Genomic DNA, 17,855 nt, shown 5'->3' on the forward strand with positions numbered 1-17,855 from the left:
CTGATGCAGACAGGGATGTGTTTACTTTGAAACTACAAAGACAAAATCTCAAACCAATCAGCTGCCTTTACAAGCTCATACAGTCTGCCAATTACACTAAATGAAGCTCTAATACAGTAAATCAGATGGCTTTTCTCTCATTATCCCCTGGTTTTCTCTATAATTATTATAGAGAGTCTATGGCTGCATAACATAAAATAAAATAAAACAGGAACGCAAGGCTGCTGTACTTTATACCTCATACTAAGCATTAAAGTATGAGGTATAAAGTACAGCAGCCTTGTGTTCCTAAAACAGAAATATTGGGTATTGGGTAAGACCGACGTTATTTATCTTTCAGGACCTTTCACTGCTTTGTCTCAACCATTACTCAATGGCTCTGGTCTCAGCCACCGCGGTAGATATTTTGACATTCCGTTTTTTTTTTATGTTGCCACTACTGTTGGAGCAGCCATAAACTACAGAGGTTCATCCCGATGTTCTGGGCAGCTTTGTATAAATGTTAGTGTTAGTAAAAAGCAGGTAAAAGAGTAACGTTTGAAGCAGACTAACATCCGTCACTTTTCCATTCACTGTAGTAGAAGCTTGGTGTGGGGAAACCGCAGATGTGTCGTCTCCGCCTACAGGAAATACGTTGGCTGTGACCATGAGACCCGCTTTTTTCTAACCTCGTTCCTTCCCCCCGTATTCCCCACCTGAAAACAACAAAAGCAGTGGAGCTCGCACAAAAATGAATGTTTCACAGGTGACCCTGTGAAAGATGATTCGGAAGTTTGTTTCGGCACTTCTTCGACCTCATGAGACTTTCTAACTAGCCGAGTGAGTCATCGCCACAGAGACACCAGAGCGAGCGCTGCATGTGCCCGATTGATCAGACAGATCTGTTTGAGTCAAATTATTTTTTTCCACCCTCTCCTAATTTTTTTAAACCTTTTGAGTGCTCGGATCGCCGCCTACTCTTTAAAGTATTCCAGTCCCACTGATCCTTAAAGCACCAGCCCTACTTTACATTTTTATTATTTTTTGCATCTCCATCGAGATGTATTATTGTCACTTTGCGTTCATAAATAATGTTTGTTCATGACAGCTCCATTCACTGCCATGTATTTCCGGTGTGAAATTTGCCGCCCATGACAGGCGTCCATGAAAGGGTCTGGCATATCCATGACGTCAGCGGCGTCTCTTCCTTCTGTAAATACATTCCTTGGCTTCATCTGCCCTGGGTTTGTTTTCCGAGTGCCTCCAGTTCCGGGTGTCTGACGCCAGTGTTGTGCCTGAATGCGTTCAATGAATGATCGTTCATGAACTCGTTCATATTTTGGCTGCGCGTGAACTGAACGTACTGCATTTCTGCTTGATGATCGTTATTGTGATTCAAGTTCCCCCCTCGTTTTCGAGGGGGTCCCAACTCCCAACACAGATACATGTCACAATCAATACTGAACATGTAAACAGAGTTTACAGACTCATCACTCACTCATTCTGGGCATGTGTGAGTGTGGCTTTCTCACAGCATAACTTCGTTCAAGACTGCCAGATTTTTTCCATAGAGCCTTCCAGCAAAAACCCAGCTAATACGTAGCGGACAAAACACCAATCTCACCCGGTCCTGCTAAAGCATATGCGGTGCACGTTCTCTGGAGCGTGCACTGCACAGCTCAGAACTGGATAATGTGCGCCCACGCTGATCCACACAGACACAGAACGTACTGTACAGTCCAACCCAAACACTGAGGTAAACTTTAATTAAACCGAAAAATAGCTTCCAATAGCTTGATATTTTTACGTGGAGGAGCGCTGTGTACTGCACAAGTGCACATACAGTACATCACCAATAAAACACTCCCACAGTGAAGCCTGACTTATACTTCGTAGTACGACGTGTTGGATGGTGAAAATATCTGATATCTGCATGCTCACAACGCGCCGCGTCCGTTCCATGTGGCCATAGCTGAGCGGTAAGAGCCTGAGTTGCCGGTTTCGTGCTCTGACAAATGTGTCCTTGAGCAAGACACTTAACCCCTAACTGCCTGAACTGCTTTTACTTGGATGAAGCTGAAAACTAGGTTATTATACCATTAAATAGGTATAATTATTCATAAAGAAATACATTTAAAGCTATTTTTTTGCTTTTGTATATATCTTTTCATCTTTTATGAAATGATATTTTTTCATCTTTTATGAAATGACCAAATCTCTGAAACCTGCATACCAATGATGTCACTGATAGGCAGGTTTCAGAATGCTCCACAGACACAGTGTGTAGACAGTAGTAGTAGTAGACAGAAATGGTGCATCTTATAATTAGTCGGGACCAATTACTGTACTGTTTATGAAAATGAGTACAGTATGTGGTCCTTTAATGGCAGTGATAAAACTCCACTGGACCACCTAGAAATCAATGAACCACTAAAAGCCTACCTAGGTTCCATCCTGGAGGCTAATCTTTCCGGTGATAAAATGGCCACCAACGTAATCAAAAAAGTCAACCAAAGAACAAGATTCCTATACAGGATCTCCTCACTGGTCAACAAAAACACCCTGAAGACCCTAACAGGAGCCCTAGTACATGCACCTAGAGGTGCATGCATAGTCAAGGCTCCAGACTTACCAAAACAGGCTACTACTTGGCCTCACTCCCCGAACCCACCTCACCCCTGCCCACTTTGACAGGCTGGAATGTGTTGACGACAGAGTACAGCATCTTGCAATGGGTCTGGTCTACAAGATTCGATACACCACCAAGATACCCATGTACCCGTCTAAATACTTCCTTAATGTCAATGAAGTCCACACCCACAACACCAGAGGGAGTTCAACAAACCACGTGCAACCCAGATTCGGCACAAACAAGGGACTAAATTAATTTCGCTCCTATGCCACCAAAATGTGGAACGCCCTACCAACAGTCATGAAGACATGCAAAAAACTGCTCTCAAAGGGCACTTACGGACGGCTGCAATTCGAAACTGGCCCCCGTAAAATCTGAATCCCCCCCCCCCCCCACACCTTTCCCCCTAACTGTATGTTTTTTTCCCCCCTTTTTACCTCCTATGATGATTTCCTGTTTTTGGCTATATAGAAGTGTATATTGGCCCTATTGTAAACAAGTGTAATGCTTTATGGTGTCATCCACAGTTAAGTCTTTGTATTGAGTTGTACTTGAAATGTAGGCCTACTGTAATTCTGCAAACTGTTAATAAATAATTCAATCAATCAATCAATCAATCAATCAATCAAAAACCTCTAGACTTAGTAAAGTGGACTGCTTTGTCGCTCTACACCAAATCTAATTAAAAGAAGCTCACAACTCGCAGTGACTTGCGAGCTTGTAGATCTGCTATTTTGTTGGCTAAGGATCCCTCCAGAATATGCGTTCAAGTGGTTAAAAATAAATCTGATCTCAGAAGCTTGACTAAAGTTGATGTGCCACAGGCCTCCTCCTACACAATGACCATTAGGTGTCACTGTTAAAAAAAACAGTACTTAAAAGGGTTCAAGCTGAATTGCTGCAAAACCTCATAAAACAAATACCGACTTTGACTCGTTAGTCACCGTCCACATGCAGCCCCCACTGAGATATTCTCACAAAGCACTTCCCTCTCTCTTCCTGTCTGTCTCATTTGCCAAATGGAAATGGAGTTCGGGCAGTCTGGCTGTTATTCCTCCCCACGCATCATCCTCCAATCTCATTCACTAACAAACAAGCAAACACACATATGGTACGATCTCAATCTTAATGGCTTCATCCTACAGTTCAATCTTTTTAAGCACATTTTAAGCCTAAGCAATGCATATTTTCTCATATTTCTCAAGCATAGATTTAGATAGTACTTTTTAACAACAAATGTAGGTTGATTGATTGATTGATTGATTACACTGCTCACTCTTCATACTACACACTCAACATACAGTAGGTCAGTGGTTCCCAAACTGCGGGTCGGTACCCTCAGCAGCGTCTCCAGATGATTAGCTTCATATACAACATAGTGTTTCTTTCACTCAACAGTAAACAAACCAACATACAACATAAGTGTATAAGGGTATATCTGCATATTTTAAAGTACTTTCTATTAATTTAAATTGTTAAATATTACGCAAGAAAGATAGAGGCAAACATTGTGAAAATAGCCAATCTACCAAGCTCACAGCGGCTCGCAGAGCGAGGCGTAATGAGGCATAGGCATACAGTATATAAGTCACAGTGCCCAAAAGACATCCATGCTGGTGGACGACAACATGGTGGCCTGTATTACAAACCATCTCACCCTTAGGCCACAATATGCCCGCGGCTACAAGGCTGCCAGTCCCACGTGTTAATGGGAAGCACTTGTGTATACCCCAGGGAACTGTGCCGTCACCTCTCCTATACACACACTTCTGACTTCAGTTTCAGATCTGAAAGTTCTCAGATGACTCCTCTTATTGCGGGTCGTATCGCCGAGGACAATGATGAGGAGTACAGAGAAGTGTTGTTTTCCTCGACTAAAACTATGACGAAAATTGTTTGTCGACTACCTTTTTTCACTGACGAAAACTAAATGGAAACTAAATGAAAACTAAGCTATGATGACTAAAACTGACTGATGACTAAATATACTGACAATTTCGTCAACAAATAAAAACTAGACTAAAATGCTAGGAAGGGACTAGTGGACAAGAGATCCACTATAAGTCATTTTACAATTTGTTGCATGCTGAAAATAGCCAATGTACAAGCTCACAACGCGTCGCAGTGCGACGCGTTGTGAGCTTGTAGATCAGCTATTTTCAGCAAGCAAATCAGTCATTTTGTTCGACTAAATCAACTGTAGATTTAGTCGACAAATCTTATGATATTTAGTCGACTAAAACTAGACTAACACTAAAACATTCCGGATGATGGAGCAGAGAGGAGGGCCCCAGTAGAGAGCAGTGGTTCCCAAACTTTTTCATGTCAAGGACCCCCAAATTGACACCAATTAGCCCATGGACCCATTTGAAAAGATATGCCAGGGACCCCCATAAGAGAAGATCTTTATAGCTCTAGCAGTGATTCTCAACCCGTTTAATTTCAAGGACCCCCAGTTTGACATGCATATTAGTCTACGGACCCCCATTTAATGGCATTTCTATCTCTGTTACCCCAATTTATAATTTAACTCTTGAGTGTACAAATGGACCAGCGTCCATTTGGTTCCATTTGTACACTCTCGGAGTTACAGACCCATAAAGGGTCCATTTGGTTCCAAACTATCATTTAGCTGGGAACCCTCCGGAAGTCCCTCGCTCGAGGACCCCTAGGGGTCCCCAGACCCCACTTTGGGAACCACTGGTATAGAGATTGTGGAATCCTACAAGTTCCTGGATGTCCACCAGAACATCTGGAGTCTGGACTGGAGAGACAACACAGAGGCTGTCTACTAAATCTTAAATGGAGCCTTTATCCAAGGTGCTTTTATCGATTGTGCATTACATTCCCCCTTTCACACACACATGCATACGTACAGATGGTGGCGGAAACCATGCAAGGCATCAACCAACACATCAGGAGCAATAAGGGTTCAGTGTTTGGCTCAAGGACACTTTGACACTAACTCTGGGGGAGACCGGATTCGAACTGGCAACCTTGGGGTTTCCATCCAGCCACTCTACCCCTGAGCCACCGCCGCCCTACTAAAAAGGGACAGAGCCGACTAGGTCCTGATCATCAAAGCAATTTAGCATGTGGTGCATATTAATCCTGTTTGTTCATAACAAATCCATGGATACAAAGCCTTGTTGTCTCTCCTAAATCCACTATAGACACAAGGCTTCAATGCTTCATTCATATTCATACTCTCATTGCATTGTCGCTTGAATGCCACCCATGCTGGCTCTCACACAGCAGGTGCCATGGTGCAATACCAATATGAGATTGTTTTGTTACAGAGAGAAATTCACATATATATATATATATATAAGAGCTACTCAATAGATCTCACATACTGTACGCGCATGTGCATGCGCACACGTGCATCCCCATATACACTCGCTCGCGCACGCGTACACACACACTATACAAGCTTCTTCAAAATTCTGAAAAAACTATGTTTCTATGTCAGTCGTTCTCAAAAATGTCATGTCAAGGACCCCCAAAAATATACCGCCGACCCCCCTGGTCAACGTTAAGCCCTACCTGCCTGCCCTCACTGGTCAATATTAAGCCCTATACCTGCATGCCCCCCTGGTCAACATTAAGCCCTACCTGCATGCCCCCCCTGGTCAACATTAAGCCCTACCTGCACACCCCCCCTGGTCAACATTACACCCTACCTACATGCCCCCCCTGGTCAACATTAAGCCCTACCTACATGCCCCCCCTGGTCAACATTACACCCTACCTGCATGCCCTCACTGGTCAACATTAAGCCCTACCTGCATGCCCTCACTGGTCAACATTACACCCTACCTGCATGCCCTCACTGGTCAACATTAAGCCCTACCTGCATGCCCCCCCCTGGTCAACATTAAGCCCTACCTGCATGCCCCCCCTGGTCAACGTTACGCCCTACCTGCATGCCCCCCCCTGGTCAACGTTACGCCCTACCTGCATGCCCCCCCTGGTCAACGTTAAGCCCTACCTGCATGCCCCCCCTGGTCAACATTAAGCCCTACCTGCATGCCCCCCCTGGTCAACATTAAGCCCTACCTGCATGCCCCCCTGGTCAACATTAAGCCCTACCTGCATGCCCCCCCTGGTCAACATTAAGCCCTACCTGCATGCCCCCCTGGTCAACATTAAGCCCTACCTGCATGCCCCCACTGGTCAACGTTAAGCCCTACCTGCATGCCCCCCTGGTCAACATTAAGCCCTACCTGCATGCCCCCACTGGTCAACGTTAAGCCCTACCTGCATGCCCCCCTGGTCAACATTAATCCCTACCTGCATGCCCCCACTGGTCAACGTTACACCCTACCTGCATGCCCTCACTGGTCAACGTTACACCCTACCTGCATGCCCCCCCTGGTCAACATTAATCCCTACCTGCATGCCCCCACTGGTCAACATTAATCCCTACCTGCATGCCCCCCCTGGTCAACATTAATCCCTACCTGCATGCCCCCACTGGTCAACATTATGCCCTACCTGCATGCCCCCCCTGGTCAACATTAATCCCTACCTGCATGCCCCCCCTGGTCAACATTAATCCCTACCTGCATGCCCCCCTGGTCAACATTAAGGCCTACCTGCATGCCCCCACTGGTCAACATTAATCCCTACCTGCATGCCCCCACTGGTCAACATTAATCCCTACCTGCATGCCCCCCCTGGTCAACATTAAGCCCTACCTGCATGCCCCCCCTGGTCAACATTAAGCCCTACCTGCATGCCCCCACTGGTCAACATTAATCCCTACCTGCATGCCCCCACTGGTCAACATTAATCCCTACCTGCATGCCCCCGCTGGGCTTCTTGTGGTTGAGGAGCAGCTCCACGGCGCCCACCACCTCCTTGCGGATGGCGTGGAGCAGGGCGTCGCCCACGTACACGCCGAAGCCCAGCAGCAGCTCGATGATCTCCAGGTTCTCGTTCTCGATGGCGATGAGCAGCGCCGTGCGGCCCAGGGGGTCGATGCAGTTGATGTTGATCTTGAAGTAGATCTCCGCCTCCTGGACAAATTAAGCCTTGGTTTGTTAGTTATTGTCAACACACGTACTGGAGAAAACATGATACTTCTATACAACTCTGGAACAAATTCAATACTTTCAATGGAAACCTATTGTGTCTCAAGTAAATGCAATGAGAGGATGGATGGATGGATGGATGGATGGATGGATGGATGGATGGATGGATGGATGGATAGAAGGATGGATCAATGGAAATATCCTCAAGCTGGATGGATGGATAGATACATGAGTGGGTAGATGTTTGAATGGATTGAAAGAAGGTCCAAGGTTTCTTGTTACACGTACAGAAAGGTACGGTTGATTTTTGTTCTGGTTTTCCTCAGACATTGTAGCAGCAGTAGTACATGTTTTACGACAAGGGAATGAGAATAATCAGAGAATCAGGTGCATGGAGGTGCAATTCTGCAAGGTTCTTGTTCTTACTCCCTAAATTATGAACATCTGTCGTTTGCCAATGTCCTTGGCAATTATTTCATTTGGTAGTCGTTTTTTTGGTTCAGTAACTATTTAGCTCCCTATACCGCCAGTAGCTGTGTGGCTCCAAAGTCACTTGCCAAGTGACAGCAGTTGAAACAGTTGGGATGGGGTTTAAATGATCCCGCAAGCTGTCCTGGGGTGAGGATAGTTCACATCCAATGATACAGTATGCTTGTCTGTCAAAGGCCACGCATGGGACCATGAGACCAAACTTGGAAAATAATGTAAATACTTTATCACTGGGGATTGACTACAGCTGCTCTGATCAGACAGCAACCATAATAAACATGTTACAAATTGTAATGGCCGCAGGCAGGACTAACGTCCTGTGCCACTCGGTGGTTCATTTTGGCATAATGATTCTCCCAGTGGGAATGTGCTCCGTCTGTCAACAGACTCCATGTCATGGTGGCATGGAGCTCCTCTCAGACATACTACTACTGCCAGAGAGTCCATATCCACCCCACAACATCACTCACCTGCCTACTCAACTTGTTGAGTCAAAGGTCAACCTTCCCAATAAAAGCCTTGATGCGGTCTAGTGCGAGTCACGCTTTTCTTGGGAAGGTATTATTCTTCCGGTTTGAGGGAAAGGATGTTCTGGTTTAGAGGGTTCCGGCCTGATGACTACAAAACAATGACTACAACATGACGTAACAATATCATCATGAACCCGAAAAGGAATGCTGCACCAGGCTAATAAACAACCGACCACATTTCTCCCAAATTCCAAAAAGACATAGGCTATTTCATATAATTTTCATATAATTAGTTCATATAATTATCAAACAACATGTTTTAACTTGGAAATATTCAGAAACAACCATTTGGTGGTATGACTAAAAATAACTTATTTCTGGTGCTAATTATTTCGTTCCGCTTTTTTGTGTCTTTTGAGTTTCCTGTTCTGTTAATATTATCAATACATCCATCCAAACATCCATCCATCCATCCATCCATAAATGCATACATCCATACAAACGACATTAAAATTTACCACATTGGTACCCTTAAGTCGTTTTAAAACCTTGGTGAGCATACATACCCCCACAATATGTAACTGTTTTTAGATTGTTTTGAAATTTGTCTTAGCTTTTTATTTGTAAACCAATGTAATTCACATGTATACCTTTTGTAATTTTTTTCCTTTTCCTGATCTTCTGGTGTATTGTGATGTGTTTCTAACTTTCTATATGATATTGTATTACTCGGCGACACTGAAAATGAGTTTAATTACTCAGTATAATTTCGAGAATAAATAAAACTTGAATGAATACTGTACAGTACCTCCAGGGCTTGCTTAACGCTCCCATAGTCTCCCTTCTCCACGGCTCCGAGGTAGGCCTTCTCCAGAGGCGACAGCTCCGACTCGGCCCGTACTATCCTCAGCGGGATGCGGTCTCGGTAGGACGAGCTGTCTGTCCTCCGGTAGTACAGCTGAGACATAATCACTGCTCCGCTCACCACCAGCACCCTACTGTTATACTGCTACTGCTGCTGCAGTGGCTGCCGGGCCGGGCAAGCGGACGTCAGACTATGGTGGAGTGGTGCAGGGCACGGGGTTAGAAGACAAGAGGAGCAAGAAACAAGAGGATTATTGACCCATTAAGACCTGAGGACGATTCTACAAATGTCTAAATCCTGACAGTTTTCTGAAAAACCCATGTTTCTATATCAGTCGTTCTCAAACATTTTCATGTCAAGGACCCCCAAACATTATATGTAATTGGCCTCCAACCCCCCCATCTCAAAATATGTTATTTCAGGGACTCGGTGCCGCGCTACGAGCTTATAGATCTGCTATTTTTCAACAGGGGTTTCCTGTCCAGAATGAGTTAAGACCTGAGGCCGATTCAAAAAACTTTTTCTGAAAGCCGTATGTTGTGCTCAAAACCTTTCCACGTCAAGGACCCCCAAAATTGTAGCCTATATGTATTTGGCCGCATAAACCCCATCTCAAAATACTTTTGTACCAGGGACCCCAGAAGCAAAGATTTGAGTTCAAAATGTTACAATTATACCACAGAGACAGTTGGAATTAGTCCAATACTAATCGTATTACCGGTATCTTGTTTTGCTGTTCAGAGTTAGAGTGGCTGGATGGCAACCGCAAGGTTGCCAGTTCGAACCCGGGCTCCCCCCAGAGTTAGTGTCGAAGTGTTCAAGACTCTGAACCCTTAATTGCTCCCGATGTGCTGGTTGGTGCCTTGCATGGTTTCCGCCGCCATCGGTTTATGAATGTGTGTGTGAATGGGTGAATGTAATGCACAATCTATGTAAAGCGCCTTGGATAAAGCCGCTATATAAATGCACCAGTTACCATTTTAACATCAACGCTCGGCTACAAGTTGTACCTGCATGAGTGACAGGGGCAATAAAATCCTCCTTCTTGACAGAGTGGGGGAAATTTGTTCCAGAGAATTCGTTTACAAAACTTACCAGGCAACATTAAATGTTAAATTTATCTATCCATGAATGTCAGCCTTTCCCAATATATAAAACAATATATTTTCTTTCATTTTTAGGTTTTACAAATACAAAATTATTACCCAATCCCAAGGATGAAAGCAGGGACATCACTACTAACTTGCTAATGCACACTAACTGGTCACCGTATACTGCATATCATTTTCAGTGTTTTACTGAAAATGATATAGTCAATGGTGGACAGTAACAAAGTACTTCAGTACTGTACATTCTTGCTCCAAAACCCGGCCCTTGCTAATCTTATTCTGTCTGTCAAAACATGATGAAATATAAATGGGAATAAATGAATGTGTGAAGTGAACTGCCCTCTGTTACATTACTCTCCCCCCAGTTCACGTAATCTCTATTCGCACACACACACACACACACACACACACACACACACACACACACACACACAGGGTTTGCATCCCTCGCTCTGCCCCCCCCTCCCCTCTCTCTCTCTCTCTCTCCCTATAACTGCCCCCCCCCTCTCTCTCTCTCTCTCTCCCTCTCTCTCTCCCCCTATAACTGCCCCCCCCCCCTCTCTCTCTCTCTCTCTCTCTCTCTCTGCTTCAAAGATCACAACAGAGTCAGACCCACTGCAGTACTGAAGAGGATCTCAGGAGAACAACAGTATCAGCAATGCCAATTTAACAGAATCACCCCAGAAAACAAACAGCTGCGGAATCAATGGTGGTTTGCCCCCAAAGCCCACAAGCCCACCACTGCCTGCCTGCCAGATCTAATGACATTTTACACTTCGCACAACATTGCATTGCTATGAGAACAAGAGTGACCTGTCTAATCCTCACATGTTTTATTTCTGGTGACTACTACTATTTTAATTAACGGGCAAGCCAGATTAGGCACAAAAAGCCTGCTGTGACTAAAATAACACACCTTTTCCTTCTTTTCCTTTTTTTTTGTCACTAGTTTGTAATTGCATTAATTATTGCACAGTAATTGCACAGAGTACAAAATCCTGGGGGTTAATTTATCCAATTGTAATTCAGAGATTGCACAAAATGTAACCCAATTGAGCCTGTAAGGGTCCATTTGGACAATCTCAGAGTTAAATAATGAACAATGAATGAGTATTTTACTGTGAATGCTGTCATCGTCTGTCTGTGCAGATGTCATGCTCGGCAGTTCCAGTGGACTAATGTGTTGTCCTGTATCAAATATGAATTGGCACGCTACTGTATGCTGTCACTGCACCACACACACACACCACAAAGCAGAGCATTTCCCTTTGCATGTTCATGTTTACCAAACAAACTGTCTCCTGGAATGGACTGTTATTATCACTGTATGCCAGGCCGTCATGGTTGTTGGATGACAACATTAATATGGATGGACAGACCATATAAAGGCGGTGTAGATACAGTAGTACACCCATACTGTACTGTACTGTACTGTAAGTGCATACTACAGTATATAGAATTCATCATGTTTGGCATTTAAATGGAAAGATTGCAGTGGTGGAGATGTAGAGTGGTAAAGATTTATTCAGCCTGTAGATTGGAATAAATACCACTAGATTGCAATTTGCATTTGTTGTTCCCACAGGGGTAGATTCAGTCCTCTTGAGTTAAATTCCTGATTTAAATATGCATTTGCATGAGAAATGCAGCATTTCTCATCTTGGGTTGCCTGATATGTAGGCCTATAAATATTTACCCATAATTACAATAAACTGTTGAATTTGACACTCTATTGACACTATATTGACTCTCTATTGTATGGTAAATCCAAATTATTATTTGTATTTATTTATTTTATGTTTTTTAACAAGAAACCCCAATCCTGTAAAGTGTGTGGGTAATTCACTTTGAAGTGGATACTGCACTGACTTAGTTGACTTTGTCATGATGATATTGTGCACGATTAGATTCAGGTTGATGTAGCCTGCTCTGCTGTAGAGAGTACTGTAGTGTAGACAGAACATCTGATGGAAAAACTAAATGTAGCCTAATAGAAGAGACTAGAGCAAAGTGTCTTAAATGTGACAACGGTTATTCATAGCTATAGCTCTGGTCAATATAGCCAAGGAGAAGTGGACCAGATCGAGCTAGGTTATCCATTCCCTGCTATAGCCTATACTACACTAACTTTTGTCTTTTAAAATAATCATTCGCATTCACCTCGCGATTAAAAGGCAAGGATTAAATCAAATTTAATTTGGTGTACAGTAGGCTATGTACACTATAGGCTACAGTATGTCATGGCATGTGGCACGTTGATTTCAAAGTTAAAATTAAAGAAACTAACCTTTGCGTTGTACATGAGGATTTCGCTCTAGATTTCCTTCACATTTTGTCTTGAGGAAAACGGGAAAAGAAAAGCCAATTTAGAAACAAGCCACACGTGCGTACTTATATCCAATTAGAAAATGCAGCAGGATGGGATTATGGTTCCTTGTTGAACTGGACTAGAGTCTTGTTGTGATGGTCTTTTCCCCCCCAATTTTTATGTCCGCGGTTCTCTCACTCCATCGCGCGTAAAGTACAACCACAAAATCCAACAGTGTAGGCTAAAACATGGTCCATTCGATCGGGAAAAAGCGCACTATCTGCCAGCGGGACCGCGGCACGTTCACTTCATACACGCCACCAAGAAGAAATGGGACAACAACCATGTAAGTCCAAAAAGCACTCTATCCAAGTCCGTTTCCCTCCCGTGTCCCGGCCCCGGGAGACATTTTTATTTATTTGTGGCCGCAGTTTAGCTGGGTTTGAAGCCGCATGCACTCTGAACTGATAACATCCACCTGTTGGGAGAGAAGCGCGTCAGGCTGTGGAGTGGAGCGTAGCGTCGCCTCCAGGCAGCTATACCAGTCCTGCTCCATGCATGCTGCACCATGCGGCTGGTGATGAGAGGATGTGATGATGATGAGGATGGTGAGGACTGAGGAGGAGAGAAGATTCGTATCTCTTGTCGTGCGCGCCAGCGCGTGTATTGTGTCTCCGACTCTCCACTCTCCAAATGGGGGGCGGCATTTATAAGATCGATGTAGGATGGTCAGACGACGGCCACACAGGCCCCGCGGAGCAAAGCGTTGATGTACATATAAGGGGAAAAGGCCAGCAATTAATGCATATTAATTGTATTAAACGTGAAAGCGTCTCGATTCAGACGGCGGCGGCCATCTGGCCATGCAGCGAGGTGCTATTAAAGGGGCAACTTCCCATAGAGTATATAGTAGACACTAGACAGCCGATTCATCCTATCTTTATTGTATTAAACAACGTCAAACTCACCAACATTGCAGCTGTATACGGAAAGCTGACTTATCCTCTTTCAGTCTGTAAAGTTTTTGTTTCATAAAAGTATTGGAGTTTGGAAGCACTCTTTATTTTATTTATTTTTAAGCGACCTCCTGCATTATGTGCAAAAAGGTGGTAGCCTACGCAGGGCTCCAAAACTGACATTTAGGAAAAAAAATAACCTCATAGAATTTCTTGACAGGAAGTAGCTCAAGTCATAAACAAGTCTGCAGTGATTTTTTATGAAACAAAAACTTTACAGATTGAAAGAGGATAATTAGATCTTTCTGTCCAATGTTATTGAGATTGAGGTTTTGTTTAATACCATTAGGTAGGACTTTACTGTTTGGATGAATGGGCTGTCAATGGGAAGTAATTAGTTGCACCTTGCTGGCAAGATGGCTGCTGTCAAAAATCTCATGAATACCAAAATTTGGTGTCCAAAATGTGGAAGTGCAAACGAGCGCTCAATGTTAAACCCCAGCGGGCACGGGTTTCCTCGTCATAACTCCACGGGTCCGCCTGCAGTCCCACCTCTTACCACTAGAACCCAGTGCTTCAACGTTGGAGAGCCTCACTGGAGGCTTGAGACTCACTGACACTCAATCAAGCCTGAGTGAGTGGCAGCTTGTTCATTGGCCACGCACAGGTGTTGGAGCCGGGCTATATCCTACTATAAATGCGCCACGTCTCTGCGTGCGTGCATGTGTGTACGGTTATAATGAACGTAACTCGAGAACCGTTTGCCCCACCGACTTCATATTCGACACACGTGTTCCACACCCCCGCAGGGAGTGCACTGCCCGGTATCGAGACGGTCGGACAGTTAAAACGGGTGCTATGACAAGTTGACAACGGGTATTATTAGTTTCCCAAGTTGCATCGTTCTCAAGTCGGCCAGTAGCCGACGGGCACGTACAGGGAGGTTCCAAACCACCACAGGGAGTGCAGTGCCCGGCCTTGAGTCGGTGGGACACACCGTTGTCTAGAAATTGTAAATGTTTGTTATAGGATGCAATTATATGTTTTAAGCCGGCATAAGGAGTATTAGCCATGCAGGGATCCTTTTAATGTGTTTCCCTCACACTCAACCAAATGTATCTCCTAACAGCTTAAGTTCAAGCATAAATGCCATTTGCAAAAAATATATATATATATTATATATATATATTTTCCATTTCAATATTTATTTAGTTCTCGGAGAACACACTGAGGGCTGGGACCCTCTTTTTCAGTGGTGCCGAGGGGGGGGGTGGACAAAACATAACATAAAACAAGAAAACAACAAGAAAACAAAACATAGATAAATAGAGTAAAATATTACTGGTAATAATAATAATAATAAGGGAACATTGCATAGTGCTCAATTAAAACAGGTACAGTTGATATTTACCAGCGTTGATATGTCAAGATGAAAGCGATATAGAGAAGGAAGAGAGCTGTATTTTAGTGAAGTCTGTAAGGTGTTCCAAGTGTGTGGGGCAGCGCACTTGAAGGCAGACTTTCCAGATGTAGTGGAGGCATCAAATATTCTTGAGAGCGTGTATGATAAGATATGTTTTTCCATTTTAAAAGAGAATTTAAATAAGAAGGTAAGTTCCCAATTAGAGCTTTATATATAAATAAAAACCAATGTTGGTCTCTCCTTGTCGCAAGGGAGGGCCAACCTCCCAATAGCTGTCGCCTGTTATATATATATATATATATATATATATATATATATATATATATATATATAAATATATAATATATAAAAAAATATATATATATATATATATATATATATATATATATATACACTATATATAGTGTAGACAGCTGCACTGTTCTATCTGATTGTGATTCTAAACTGACATTTCGACTGGGGACACATGCAGTATAACTGACAGAGGAGACAAATCAAAAAAATAATGATTGATACTAAAAATAGAGCTGCAAGAGAATTCTTCTCCCATAGAAGGGCCTCTTGTGGAGTTGTGGCCTTTGATCGCATGAGGCATTTTTAAACACTCACACACCACCTCCTCCTCAGTAGGGAAAGCAAAACAGTTCAGGGTTCCTCTCCAAAGGTTTGCAGGAAGCCAGACGATTCCCGCGGCGCAGTAAACACAGCCTCCAGAGGACAGATGCTCCACTTTGACCCTGATCTATTATATCCACATGCTGGGGAGGGTTTGATTCCTTAATCTGCAGGCTGCCTTGTGACGATGCGAATCTCTTCACTGTCACAACCAGTGGTGGTGGTGTTTTGCAAGTTTGCTGATACATCTTCATTATTGCACAAATTCCGACACACTGTCCAAATATTTGTAGAGGCGTTGACGACTGGGTCTGGGTCATGCTGCAGGCAGGGCCTCAAATCTTTATTTGAAAACTGCACAGCACCCAATAAAACCATAATCCCGTGTTATGTTAAATGCACTGGAACTCGACATTATGCATTTGTTCACTCTCCGAGTTGAATTATTGATTGATTGAATTATTAGTCATAAATGTAAACAGCATTTGTTACAGTCACAACGGTAAGGCTGACAAGTATAACACAAACAATTCATGGGAACTTGTTCCCATTATGGTCCTATGTATTCAATTCATCAGCATAACTGGCCATAATTCTGACATCCCATTACTCCGACTACGTGGCTTTGCGTGCGGTTAGGCTTAGAAGGAGAAAAGGGAGAAAACAGTGGCAGTGAATGACACCTCCTTTCTACGGGAAGTTTCTTTTGCCTCTCCTTGTGGTCTCCTGATAGATGATTTTTCAGGCCACTTTTAAAAGAAATGAACCAGTGATTCACATCTTTTAATTAATGGATGGTGTCATGGCATTCCACATTAAATTTTAATTTAACACTCAGGATGTATAATGTCTACTAAATGAGAGCCGTCGTCATCATTATTATTAAAAGAATAGTGCGATGTATTTCACTGTTCATAAATCAAAGCAAGACAACAAAATACGGGTCACATTTAAGTGGTCACGGATGGCCTGCTGAGTCAAACTAATTGGACTCTGAGCTGGTGTGATGACACACCCGTTTACTCTGCAATTTGTTCATTTTGTTTGTACTGTGTGTCATTTAGTGCTTTAACACTAGCACGTCGGAGCAGCCTTTCTGACCGATTTTGAGATTTCAAAGTTGATTTTCTTAGCCCATGAAGTCCAGAGAAAGTTCCCCTTCATGACTTTGTCTAAATATTCGATTGAAATCATCTCTGTTTTTTTTCCATCTGAAACGTTTTGTAAACATGATTTTAGGCATAGTTATACCTAGTAGGTCTGGCTTTTTCGGCCAGATCGACCGCCGTCCCCCTTTCTCCCCCACTCGTCTAAAGATCTTCACAGTTCACACCTCCCTCTCCAGCTGGAGACGACATTGTTCAAGCCTGCATTCCGTTTCCAACACATTAAATCATATATGTTTGGCTGGTTAATTAACTTGGAATTTGTTTACTATTTTGATAAGATAATAGGAATACAATGATAAATATAGCTGCAAGCAGCGATAAGGCGGGACCAAGGAGATAGAGAGAGAGACAGAGAGAGAGAAAGGACAGAGTGTAGAGAGAGAGAGAGAGAGAGAGAGAGAGGGTGGAGACAAAGAGAGAGGGTGGAGACAGAGAGAGAGTGGAGAGAGAGCGAGAGAGACAGAGAGGACAGAGAGACACAGGGACAGAGCGTGTGGAGACAGAGAGGACAGAGAGAGGACAGAGAGTGTGGAGACAGAGAGAGGACAGAGAGTGTGGAGACAGTGAGAGGACAGAGTGTGGAGACAGTGAGAGGACAGAGTGTGGAGACAGAGAGAGGACAGAGTGTGGAGACAGAGAGAGGACAGAGTGTGGAGACATTGAGAGGACAGAGAGTGTGGAGACAGAGAGAGGACAGAGTGTGGAGACAGAGAGAGGACAGAGTGTGGAGACAGAGAGAGGACAGAGTGTGGAGACAGAGAGAGGACAGAGTGTGGAGACAGAGAGAGGACAGAGAGAGGACAG

The 17,855-nt window shown here is 43.7% G+C and overlaps 1 protein-coding gene across 1 annotated transcript in view; it reads right to left on the reverse strand.

The window, feature by feature from the left end:
• LOC310854544 (short transient receptor potential channel 4-like) overlaps window positions 1-9,573 on the reverse strand; it is a gene marked incomplete at both ends in the record, with an annotated part of 62,849 nt that extends 53,276 nt beyond the window's left edge. The window contains 2 exons of the mRNA XM_083759224.1: window positions 7,414-7,632; window positions 9,415-9,573. Coding sequence (XP_083615350.1) covers window positions 7,414-7,632; window positions 9,415-9,573 — 378 coding nt within the window. The remainder of the gene's footprint in view (window positions 1-7,413; window positions 7,633-9,414) is intronic.
• Between the last annotated feature and the right edge of the window lie 8,282 nt (window positions 9,574-17,855).

This window comes from Protomyctophum parallelum (assembly GCF_964188405.1).
Source record: "Protomyctophum parallelum genome assembly, chromosome: 1".
Classification (NCBI taxonomy): Eukaryota; Metazoa; Chordata; class Actinopteri; order Myctophiformes; family Myctophidae; genus Protomyctophum; species Protomyctophum parallelum.